Below are 12,349 nucleotides of genomic sequence, written 5' to 3'. Positions count from 1 at the left end.
ACTTCACATTGAATGAGCGCTGCTGCGCGCATGCACGCCAAATGAGCGCAATAATTCTGACTAAAACATACATTTTGGTTAGAAAATGAATATGCAATATTTTATAACACCAGAAATATCTTCAAACTATAAATATTTATCTTTATTATGTTGGATAAGTTGCGGTGAACTCATCGCTCATTACACTCATGTATTTTATAGGCTACTTGAACAGAAGTATAATTCAGGGAAGACATTTTTAAGAAACCAAATATAATAAAGATACAAAATATAGTTTTGGGTGTATGCTATCTTATTTAGAATGCTGAGAATTACAGCTTTTAAAGCAATAAAAAATAATTGGAGAAAGCAAGAATCCCCAGTTTTAAATTATTGGCTAGATTTAGTTTCTAAAGTACACTATGGAGAGGATAACATGAAATTAAGCAATAATTTTGAAAAGATATAGGCAACTCTAATACATATTACATTATTTATTTATTTTTTACATAACCCATTAACTTTTAATTCTAGTTATTTTATTTATTTACTTATTATTTAATAATTATAAGTATACTATTCTTATTATATTCTATTTAAATAATATTACTTGAATAACTTATTAGGAATTATGTCATTATAAGACTTTGAGATAAATATGTGAATGTTTCATTTTTATTAATATTTATTTAATAATAAATATTAATAAAAAAATCATTTTTTTTCATATGTAAAAGTGTCTAACTATGTATTTATTGGTTATTGTTCTAATTATGTGTTTTTTATGTGTTGGTGGGTATTATCACAAAAGTAAAAATAAGGATTAATTATGGGGGAAAATATTATGTCTTTAAAGCAACTGTCCATTAATTGTGTTAAATGTGTTTGAATTGAAAGACATAAAAAAGTACAAAAAATATATATGCTAAAATATTTGTTGATGGACATTAAATGTGCCTTATTTAGAATTTTAAACCTACAAGCAAGTGTATTTTTATGATAGCAATAACTGTAAAGGGACTATTGTTATGGGGTAAATCAAATAGGCTAATACTGTAGGCCAATTACTAAGCTCAGATTCATTTTACCAGGTCAAATTAAGTCTGTTCTTTTGAAATTATTCATGTTAAATTTTGTGATTTTAACTTCTGCTTTAAAAAGAGTTTTTTTTTTTTTTTTTTTTTTTTTTTTAAGGTTCTAATGTTCTTCGAATAACCATAAAAATGTATTACAGCTGCCAAACAAAGCCAGAGAGAAATGTGTTCATAAATCTTTAATAAAACAACCTAATTAAATCTTGGGCACAAAACATGCAGCCAGTAAGAATAGAAAACCTGTAGGATATATATCTCTATGTATGTATGTATGTATGTATGTATGTATATGTGTGTATATATATATATATATATATATATATACACACATATATATATATATATATATATATATATATATATATATATATATATATATATACACACACACATATATATATATATATATATACATACATATATATATATTTGCACACACACACACACACACACACACATATATATTGCGCGCGCAAATATTATAAAGATGTCATCAGTCATTGGGAGATTTTCAAAGTTTAATCTGAAACCTTGTAAAAAGGATACAAAAAGTAAAAAAATTCCCCCTATCGAAAAGAAATGTTATCTTATTCTAAACTATTTATCCATATTAGGTAAAGACACTGTTAAAATAGTCATGTGACTTCTTTTTGTCACATTGCAGCAGTGCTTCCGGGTTCTACGTCAGAACGCTGGCTCAGTATTGGCCTGTAGCCAACCACATGCATCGTGGTGAAAAGCATCAGAGACTGACATGGAAGAAAAGAAATTGTTGAATAAAGTCGTTTTTTTTTTTTTTCACAAAAAGTATTCTCGTCGCTTCATAACATTAAGGTTAAACCACTGTAGTCACATGGACTATTTTAACGATGTCTTTACTACCTTTCTGGGTCTTGAAAGTTGTAATAACGTTGCAGTTTAAGTTTAATTTGTGTTCCGAAGATGAACGAAGGTCTTACGGGTTTGGAACGACATGGGTGAGTAATTAATGACATAATTTTCATTTTTGGGTGAACTAACCCTTTAATGTGTGTTTTATTCAAATCACGAGCAATAGTAATACTTTTCTTTACAGTAAAAAATGCTGTGTTGTTTGGGTCAAATATGGACAAACCCAACCGTTGGGTTTAAAATGTAATAAAAAAAAATGTAACCAACGGTTGGGTTTGTCCAAATTTGACCCCATACATTTTTATCCTATAACGGAAATCACTTATCATAGTCATAAATCATAGTTTTATATTTAACTGGTCTGTACAGTAGTTTGGTTATTATTTTAGATGTTAGATCGAGGTTCAAATGAATTGTTCACTCATCGTGTAACTTCAGAACCCAGCGATGGCATCAGAATACCGTAGTAGCCTACTCTTATTTATATGATGATTAGCCTACCATATTCATATTCGATGGTATTTACATGGTTAATTGTCAATTGAATCTAAATGGGATTATATCACATCCAATTTACAGACAGTGCATTTAGATCGATCTACTCTGGTAAACGCGCACACACATACATGCGCGCGCTCTCTCTCTTCACCGCCCCCTTCTCTCTCTCTCTCTCTCTCTCTCTCTCTCTCTCTCTCTCCCCCTTCGTTCTCCTTCTTCATCACTCTTGTTTTGCGCGTGTGTGATATGTGATGCGATATACGGGCTGTAATCATTCCAATGGCTCTTGTCGAGCATGGACGATGATTTTGTTTCGATTCTTCCATTCGCATTACGGGAATATCGCTCCAGCATCGACGCAGTCCATGAGCACAAGGGGTTTTTGGCTTCCTTTGACTGCTGAAGGATATTTTCGCATGTCGAGAGACTGATGAGACACTGAGAGCACGTTCAATGCCGTTGGAACATGTCATATGTTCCCTTTCAAGGTAAGATTTGTGCTGCGTCCTCCGTGTTCCTCCCTCAGCGTCCTCCTGCGCTAGAGGACCACTGATGCTGATGCTGATGCTCTCAGTGCTGCAGGTGGAGGACTGCTGTCATTTTATCACTCCAAGTCAGGCAGCTTCTGTGTGCTCGTGAGGGTTAGAGACCCCTCTGCCCTTTACGACGTTTTACAATCTGTTTAAGCACCTGCAAACCCTGCAGGGTCTCCATCCCACTGCATGGAAGCTCACTGGTTAGAGGAATTATCTTGATTTGTGTATATGAATGAAATGGCTCAGATGCTCACTACGAGTATTGTACTGACATATCCTTTCATTTGGATACTTTTTGTGTGTGTACTCTTGAGTTTTGTGAAGTAGCTGACTGGGATGTTATTGCATGCTTTGGGGGGAATGAGCTTATTGCCTTCCTTTTGCAACGATGCATCTGTTTTCCTCAATAGCAGGCGCATCAATACTTTAACAGGCACTTAATAGTTTTTAAATGGAGTATTGCTGTTGAGTGAGGAGCGCTGATCACTCATTCTTATTTTTTGTGCATGTAATATTAAGTCACTTAAGTGGCTTTGCGTTTTGATCTCTTGCGAGGAGAATTCAGCTTCATCGGACTTATATTTTGATGTTTTGTCTTTAGCTGAATTTAAAATGATGTCAGTTCAGCTTTTATATTTGAGTGCTGCTGGTTATGTTATAGCATAGCCTAATATTTGTGTGGACAGTGTAAATAGTTGCTTTGAACTCTTATACTGTATGATGAAAAAGGAAAGATGACTAACTGGGTCGAGAAGTAACTTGCCCAATGACTGACCTCTGTCGGTTCAAAGTCGAAGCGTGCAAACTGATTTTTGAGAATATAATGTGCCTGAGTTCCACCTAAGCTGTTTCCAATTTGTTTAGCAAAGAGGGTTTTCTAATGGGAATTTTCTTCTAATGTTTGTTCCGTAAGGGAGAATAATTGTTTTGGAATTTTGGAACACTTTCAACAGTGAAAGTAGACTATGGTCAGTGTCTAAAAAATAATAGTCTAACTGTCCTAACAGCCTCATAATGTGAAAGTAATACTATAAAGCTAATTTCAAGACTTTTGCTGCCTGTTATTAATGTCTACAGACATATTTCAGTGTGTCACAGCATTTTCATGGACAATTGACAATGATTGTTGTAAAGATCATCATTGGCTTTGTAAAAGAAACTATCAGTGAAGAAGGAAGACCAAACTAAAGGCCCATTCACACCAAGGACAGTAACTATAATGAAATCGATAAAGGTATAGTTCTAAAATCGTTCTTAATATAAAAGAATAGCAAAGTCCGCACCACAACTATAACGAAAACGGCACAGAGAAACAATATCTTTTTTTTCCAGCTGATGAATGATAAAAACATTGACAGCCAATCAGAATCCACCCTGCTTTAAAGAGCTTGAGCATTTAAAGTGACAGACAACAAAACTGTATAAACAGAACAATATTATGCACTGGTGTCGACGCTAATAGAGTTATTGTTATAGTTATCTTTATAGTTATCGTTCTTGGTTTGAATGGGCCTTAAAGGGATAGTTCACCCAAATATGAAAATTCAGTCATTATTTACTCATCCTCATGTCGTTCCAAGCTCATTAGAGGGCCAGAAAGCTCTCAGATTTCATCAAAAAGATCTTCATTTGTGCAAAATTGGAATACCGCATAAAACATTTGCGAATAAAGCACCATTTCCATCCAGTGAGTCAAAGAGATCAAAATTGTCTCTTCCTGATAAACTGCCGCTGAATATCACTAAGAAGAATGGAAGTTGATGTAGGAGAAGCCACTGTATATAATCATTTTTGTATGTAATATTTTACTCATCCGAGTGCGCAGTCGAAACGCAATAAACACGGTCATGTTAACGTGCTTTCTCAGGTGGATACCTGCTGTTTGGGAACGCAGTCGTATAAGACAGTTCTGGGGGGTTATTATACCGAACCACTTTGCTCAGGCATTTCAGAATGACCAAATCAGCATTTCAGACGCTGTGCAAGAGATCGGTCTGCTGGTTGGTCCAGTTGTGCCGTCCCATCGCAAAGTCACGTGTCTTTTTTGATGATTTATTCGGCAAATGTGTTTCCATCGTTTATGCGCATGTTTTTTTATCGGATAAAAAAATGATCCGACTCAGATGAGCGCATTTATGCACATTTTTAGAATTTATTTGCAACTGGCGTTTCCATCCAGCACATTTTTTATGCGATATCCCAAACTGTGCATAAAAATAGGTGGATGGAAACATAGCTAGTGAAACTTTACACTCTTTGGTCTCTCCTTCAGGATTGTTTCAGATATACTTTATAAAGAAAGGGCATCATGCCATCATGATCGTAGAATGACATCACATTCTGTGGCGTATTTAAAAGAAAAACATAATTCAACAATATCAATACATCATTTTTTTTTTACAAATATGCAATCTACTCCACTTTACTGCAACGCTGTTATTCTGCAGATTTACGTTTTGCATTCTTTTAATCCAGTTAAAAGGTCACACTGTGGTGTATCAATTTTCTATTAAACGTCTGCATGTGATATTAATTCGCAGGTTAGAGTTCATCAAACTTGAACTTTGCAACGCAGCGAAATGCGACACTTATTCGCTTGAGCTTGTGCTTCCTGTCACTCAAATATCGAAATATATATTGAGATTATGCCTTAAAATTCTGGCTAGGGAGTTCACCAGGGTTTGGAAGAAAGCTTCTGACTCACTTTAACATCAGCATTGCAGAAAAAACATCACTGTACTCCGGGGTTTTAATATTCACACCAGGACCAAAGAGGCCAGCAAGATGTTCCCTTATTATAAAGTCAGCCTTATAGTAATTCAATTATACTCAAATGTTTAGCCTACAGCTTGACTTAACAGGCTTCTGTAGAAAAGATGGTCTCCCCATTTTGATTGGTTTTAACTATTCATGTTGCCAGAAGGTCATTTAGGGCCAGAAAACCTAAAGACTGATTCAGTCCGAAGTCAGAATAAGGGGTTCTTAACAGATTTTACATCCATCAGTCATTTTAAATAGTAAAACTTTTAATAAGGATCTATAAACGTACATTACCGTTCAAAAGTTTTGGGGTGAGTGCGATTCTTTTTTTTCTTGTTTTCTCTCTTTTTTAAAGAAAGTACGATTTTAATTCATCGAGGATGCATAAAATTGATAAGTAGACTGCTTCAAAAGATTTCTATTTCAAATAAACTGTTTTCAGCACAGTTTCTTGAGCAGCAAATCAGCATTTTAGAATGATTTCTGAAGAATTGAACACTGCAGCTGAAAATTCAGCTTTGCATCACAGAAATAAATTACATTTAAAAATACATGCAGCCTTTTTTTATTTTATCCACCCAAAACTTTTGAACGGTTTACTGTATGCATACCGTATAAACAGCAGCTACAGTTTGTGATAAATTCATATTTTAAGCTGTAAGCAGAACATGCTAATTAGTGGGGTTTTTTTTGCTTAGACAAGCATCATTTTTATTGTAGCTCATATTCAAGGGATTTGAACAAATCTCTAACCTTATTAAACTTTGGTGTGTAGTTTGTCCTGAGTATTTCATGAGATTGTTGAGAAGAGGTGTGCTATTACTGTACTTTTGTGAAGCTCAATCACTGACATACTTTTTACTCATAGACTGTAGATCTACAGTAGGACTAAATATCATAGAGTGATTTTTTTGAAACTGTACAGTAGCATGCGAAGCTACAAACTAGTTAAAGTTTAGTACAGTCAACTCACTGATTTAAATAAAGTAGTTAGCTACTTTACATGTTGTTAAGAAAGCAGACAACTATTAAAGCTATTTAAGGGAACAATGCCTTTATAAATTCAAAAGAGTCTGATGATACTGTTTAATTCAGGAATTATCACATTTTATCCGGCACAAAAACATCTGCATTTATAATTTAGGGTGACCCCTTCTTAATTGTACAATGTACACTCTTAAAAATAAAGGTTCCAAATGGGGGTTTTAAGAACATTTTTATATTCTGAAGAACCCTTTTCCACTACAAAATCAAAAAACAAAAAATCTTTCATGCAATCAATGGAAATGTTCTATGGATGTTAAAGGTTCCTGGGAACCACAGAAGCAAAGAAATAACCTTTATTTTTAAGAGTGTAACTGCTAAAATTAGAATACATGCTCAGCATTTATATAACTGAGACGAACACATACTGCAGTGACAAACACTATAATTTAATTAAATATTTCACTTCAAAAGAGAAGATGCAGGAGTTTTGATCAGTGAATCATTTATTTAAGTGAACCTTCTGAAACAAACACATTCACTAAAATGTATCAGATTTGTTTATGCTGCATATGACATATACTTGTGGAAAAACTAGCTTGTTTCTGGAAAAGCTAGACGATTATGAAAACAGATAAGCTGCTCTCTTAAAAATAAAGGTTATAAAAATGATGTATTTGTAGAAATTATATTTCTTTATGTGAAGAACATTTTAATAATCTAAAAAAACATTTGCACAATGGAAAGTTTCACACTCTTAAAAATAAAGGTTATTTTTTGCCATCATTAGGGGCTTTTGCACCGGGTAGTTCTAAGAACTTTATAGGAACTAGCCACCAGGGCGGTTCCCCTTGGGCCGTTTTCCTGGTGACGTAATTAAGCCACGCCTGTTGTTGTGACTTTGAAGCAAACAGTATACAAAGAAAGCAAACAGTATATGAAAAAGCTTTAGCATTTGGTTGATGCCCAATGTCCCCAGCTGAGCAGAAATAATCGCTTGGTCCCCTCAAAGTCACGTTGGATTTTCTCCTTAGCGTAAGGGTTGAGAGGTCCATCTATCACTCTTTTCCATGTTAGTTTGTGGAGGAAATATACAGGCTATAATATGTGTGTACACAGGCTTTTTTTTAAATAGCAGGTGCTGGTGTTTCGTGTGCGTTTGGCCAGTACACTTATGTCACTGGTAGTTCCTATTGATCTGGTTTAGACCCTACTCTGAAGTAGGAGCTAATTAAGTTCCCCCATAAGTCGTTCCTAGAACTAAAATCATTAGTTCCTGCGGTGCGAACGCGCCAAAAAACGTGTACTTCCGCAATTAGTTCTAGGAACTATGAAAAGGTTCCTCCGGTGCAAAAGCCACTAATGATTCCATGAAGAATCTTTAACATTCATGGAACATTCATTTTCATTGCACAATGGTTGAAATTATGAGAAAAAAAGGATCTAAATGCAGCATTTTTATTTAACTGAGGCCCCGTTTACACGTACATGGTTATTTTGAAAAACTGAGACATTTCCCTTCGGTTGTGCCCCTCGTTTACACGCAAACGGAGAATTCGCCTCTGAAAACGATTCTTTCTAAAAACTCCGGCCAGAGTGGAGATTTTGGAAAACTCTGTTTGCACGTTTGCATGTAAACTGAGAAAAACGGGCAGTCGACGTCACCGTATGCGACAGAACTTGCACTGCGTCAAAGGTGCGACCTATATTTTCGGGATTCTGATTGGCTAACGTGGGCTTGAGCTTCTCGTTACACTGCCACCTACAGGTTTGGCATGCTCTTGACGGCATATACACGGGTTTGTGTAAACGAACACTTTTCTGAATACGGAGAGGGTGAAATGTCCGTTTATGAAAATAACCGGCCACGTGTAAACGTAGCCTAAATAACTCAACAAGAACTGACAATGAACAGAAGGTAACACAGAGCTTAAAATACACTGAACAAACCAGTGTATCAACTAAATGAACATCAGGTGCAATTGATAATCAAACAATGTAAAACCTAGGAGACTAACTAGAAGTGGGGAAAAGGAAACAGAAAACAGAGCAAAAACCAACTCATTGTAAAACTCAAACACAGATTAAACCGGACATAACCCTGACAGATTCTTAATAATGGAGAATGTTCTTTAAGAATTGGAAACTTAAAGGAACTAACAATGGTTCCTCTATTGCATCACTCCAAAAGCCCCCTTTTGGAACCTTTATTTTTATGTTAAAGTTTCTTCATGGAATCGTCAATGCCAATAAAGAACCTTTATTTTATGGTGTCACACTGCTGAAAAATGTACATTGTTAGTAGTGTTAGTTGCATCACTACTTTTATAGTTCTTCACACTGTTCTTTACATAATGTAGGCCTGCTATATGACTAACACCTTGAACTTTTTTCCATTAACTAGCCTGCAAGGGATTTGATCTTTTCCTCTGTGTCAAATTACATGCTGATGTAGCAGCTTATGATATAATTGTGTAGAAATTAATATGAAACCTACACAGTGGCACCTTACACCGAGGAGCTATTCGTGACACGTGAAGACAGTGGATGCGAGTCCATCCATTAGTTCTCACTCGAGACGGCCATCAGTGAGTGAGAGTTATATTTAAAGCTCTTATACTGAGAGCATCGGCCAGCTGACACTGTTAAACTACAGCTGTGCCTCAGCAACTTTTTGTGAATCTTTCGGGGAAGAAGAACGGATCATCCGCTCTCAATTCTCCAGATACAAAATATGATTTTAGCATTTCACTATTTACTGTAGCTTTCCTGACCCGAGTTTTAGACTCTCACACTTTTTCGGATGTTTTCTCTTGTTTCTGACATTGTGTAAGGGCTAAACATAGACCATGCAAGTATGTGACTGCAAATGCTACTAGCTATGCTAATGTAAATAACTGCAAACAAGCTCATGCATCACTTGTTTGCAGATGCCACTTGGTGTATACATAATGCACTGACATTGATATAGATCATTATAGATATTATTGTGTGGCTTAGGTGTCCAAAATCATTTGTTTTTTAAATGATTCAAAGCAGCAGATACTGTGTAAATCATTCATTTTTTGCAGTCTTAGCTCCAGTGATGGAGTATTAGCACACAGAGACAGATGACAGATGCAGTAGGTAGGTGGAGTGTGGCAGACTGCCTGTTTTAGGACTTCACGGCTCACGCTCTCGCTTACTGATGCAGTGATAAAGAATGAAGCTTACTGTAATTGACTGTAATCAACTCTACACAGCCAGGGCAATATAGAGCCAATGGACCCCGCAACAGAAGCCCACCATACTGGCATTTCATTACAGCACGTTTATGAGACTGGCCATGACTGGTTATGAAACTGTTTAATGTGTGTGCATTCCTTCATTATATAGAATGTTTGCATGCTATGATGCTGTTTGCAGTGTTTTGAATATGTAAAACAACACATTTATAGTTAGGACCTCCTTCATAAAATATAAATATGTATATTTTAAGACCTGGTTATACTGTGTGTGAACATTTTTTTCAAGACAGCATATTTAAATATTAAATAAATGGCATTAGTAACTAAAGCCAAAAGTTATTATTATTAAAATATTAATAAATATTTATTATACTATTTATTATAAAATAATTTATTATACTATATTTCACAAAACTGTATGCATATTTGTTTAATTTATACTATTAAAATTATGGCTCACGATATAATGGGGAAAAAATTAGAAATAATATTAAATAATTGCCATTTATGTTGCAATTTTACTAAAGGCAAAGGAAATTATTACATTATTATTAGGAAAATTGTATGTACGGTTATATCCTGATGAGAAACATTTTCATTTATATGCAGTTTAAATGTTCAGTGCTTAGAAATATTTAATGTATATATGTTAATTTAAAATATTAAGAAATATTTATTACACTATTTATTATAAAATAATTATTATATTTTTCACAAAACTGTGTCCATATTTGTTTCATTTATTAAAAATATAGCTCACAACAGAACATTTTGATGTAAATAACATTAATAATTAGCATTTATGTTGTTATTGTACTAAAGCCAAAAGAAATTAAATTATTATTAAGAAAATTTGTATTGTATTGTTAGGTGTCTAAATATTTCCATTTCCATTTATATTTGTACATCACTTAGAAGTAAATAAGACATTTTTATTAAGATTATTAAGAAATATATATATTTTAAATGTATTGTAATTCATTGAGGTATCATTCATGCCTCTTGTGTAAACGAGTTACTAAAGTTTACTAAGGGTTTGTTCAAATCACTAACCCTAAATATAATCGATTATAATAGTGATGCTTTTAATCTTGAAGACTAAAATTGTGTGCTTTTAAAGGATCTGAATAAATAAAGCTAATGGGAATTACACATTAATATTGCAGGGATACATTAGTGCGGTGATCGAGCGCTGTATCCACAGAGGTTAATTTCTTTTATAGACTCGTATGGCTCTAATTCATGTCAAATTTCCATATTTTCATCAAAACACTCAGGTGCTTTGGGAGTGGAAAGATATTAGAAACATTCATTATCCTTTGAATATTATCTTAAGGAATTAATCAAATCTGTAGCCTTAAGGGTTTATACAGACTATTTGAAATGACAATTCAGTCAAACATGTTTTTTTCAGTATTACTGAAATTACTTCTGTAATATTCAAATAATTTATATTGCATTGTTTATTTGCATTTCAACCACAATTTAGTAAGTTTGAGTTTGTTTCCATACAACTGCTCCTTTAAATAACGAATGCATGAGGTGCTGTTTAGAACGACTAATGTGAAGCCTATAAATGAGTTTAGGAAAGATAATAAGCATGTAAGATCCATCAGTAAAGCAATGGGGCTCTTTGCACAGACTGTTCTTTTGCACGTCTGCAGCACTGCATGTAAAAATGGTTTGATATTGAGGTTTCTCTCTTCACGCTTTCATGTATGATTTTCATTCATGTTCTCAGATTTCTGTTGTTTCTCCGATACACTAGTCTAGAACAACTCAGATCGGTGGCGGTTCACGTAGCACTTTGTTCTTTAGTTCTACCCCGCATGCTTTTCTCCAGATGTGACATTCTTGCTCATGGGGCTTGCAAAAATAGAGAAATTGATCATTTACATGGGTTTTGTATTTGGATAACATTTCTTTAAAGCATGTCATTTAAGGCAGCTCTTTTCCATACAGTGACCGGTTTTAGAGACCTTAGCTGTCGAGCTTCAAAAAGGACAAAAACCCATCAGAAAAAGTTCCATAAAGTTGCCTGTATAGGTTATATTTCAAGTCTTCTGAACCCAGACAATATCAAGCCAAAATTTAAGCAATTATTCACTGTTTTGATGTTTTGACATCAAAGTTTGTTTGAGATAATGGCATGAAGTAACAACATCTGGCAGCAGTGCTTATGACTGTTTAGTGGCCTTCTCTCAAAAGCTCTGGGTTTGAGATTGAAGCGAGATACGGTGGAGGGCATGTGTCTATTCCAGTTACTGCTACTCAACATGGAAGTAACCCTTGAGGTTGTGCTTGTGTTCTTGCTTATCATGTAACACGATGACATCCCTCCCTCGAGTGGAAGCTACACTGTGTGAAGCTGCATTCACAA

At 34.6% G+C, this 12,349-nt stretch overlaps 1 protein-coding gene across 1 annotated transcript in view; it reads left to right on the top strand.

Moving 5' to 3' along the window:
* Positions 1 to 2,702: 2,702 nt before the first annotated feature.
* The window catches only part of syngap1b (synaptic Ras GTPase activating protein 1b), a 115,733-nt gene continuing 106,086 nt past the window's right edge, over positions 2,703 to 12,349 (top strand). Inside the window, 1 exon segment of the mRNA XM_079893710.1 lies at positions 2,703 to 2,950. Within this exon segment, the coding sequence (XP_079749836.1) occupies positions 2,929 to 2,950 (22 nt within the window). The 5' untranslated portion in view covers positions 2,703 to 2,928.

Source organism: Squalius cephalus (assembly GCF_949319135.1).
Source record: "Squalius cephalus genome assembly, chromosome: 15".
Taxonomy (NCBI): Eukaryota; Metazoa; Chordata; class Actinopteri; order Cypriniformes; family Leuciscidae; genus Squalius; species Squalius cephalus.
The sequence above is the reverse complement of the archived record's forward strand: the minus strand, read 5'-3'. Positions and strand labels throughout refer to the sequence as shown.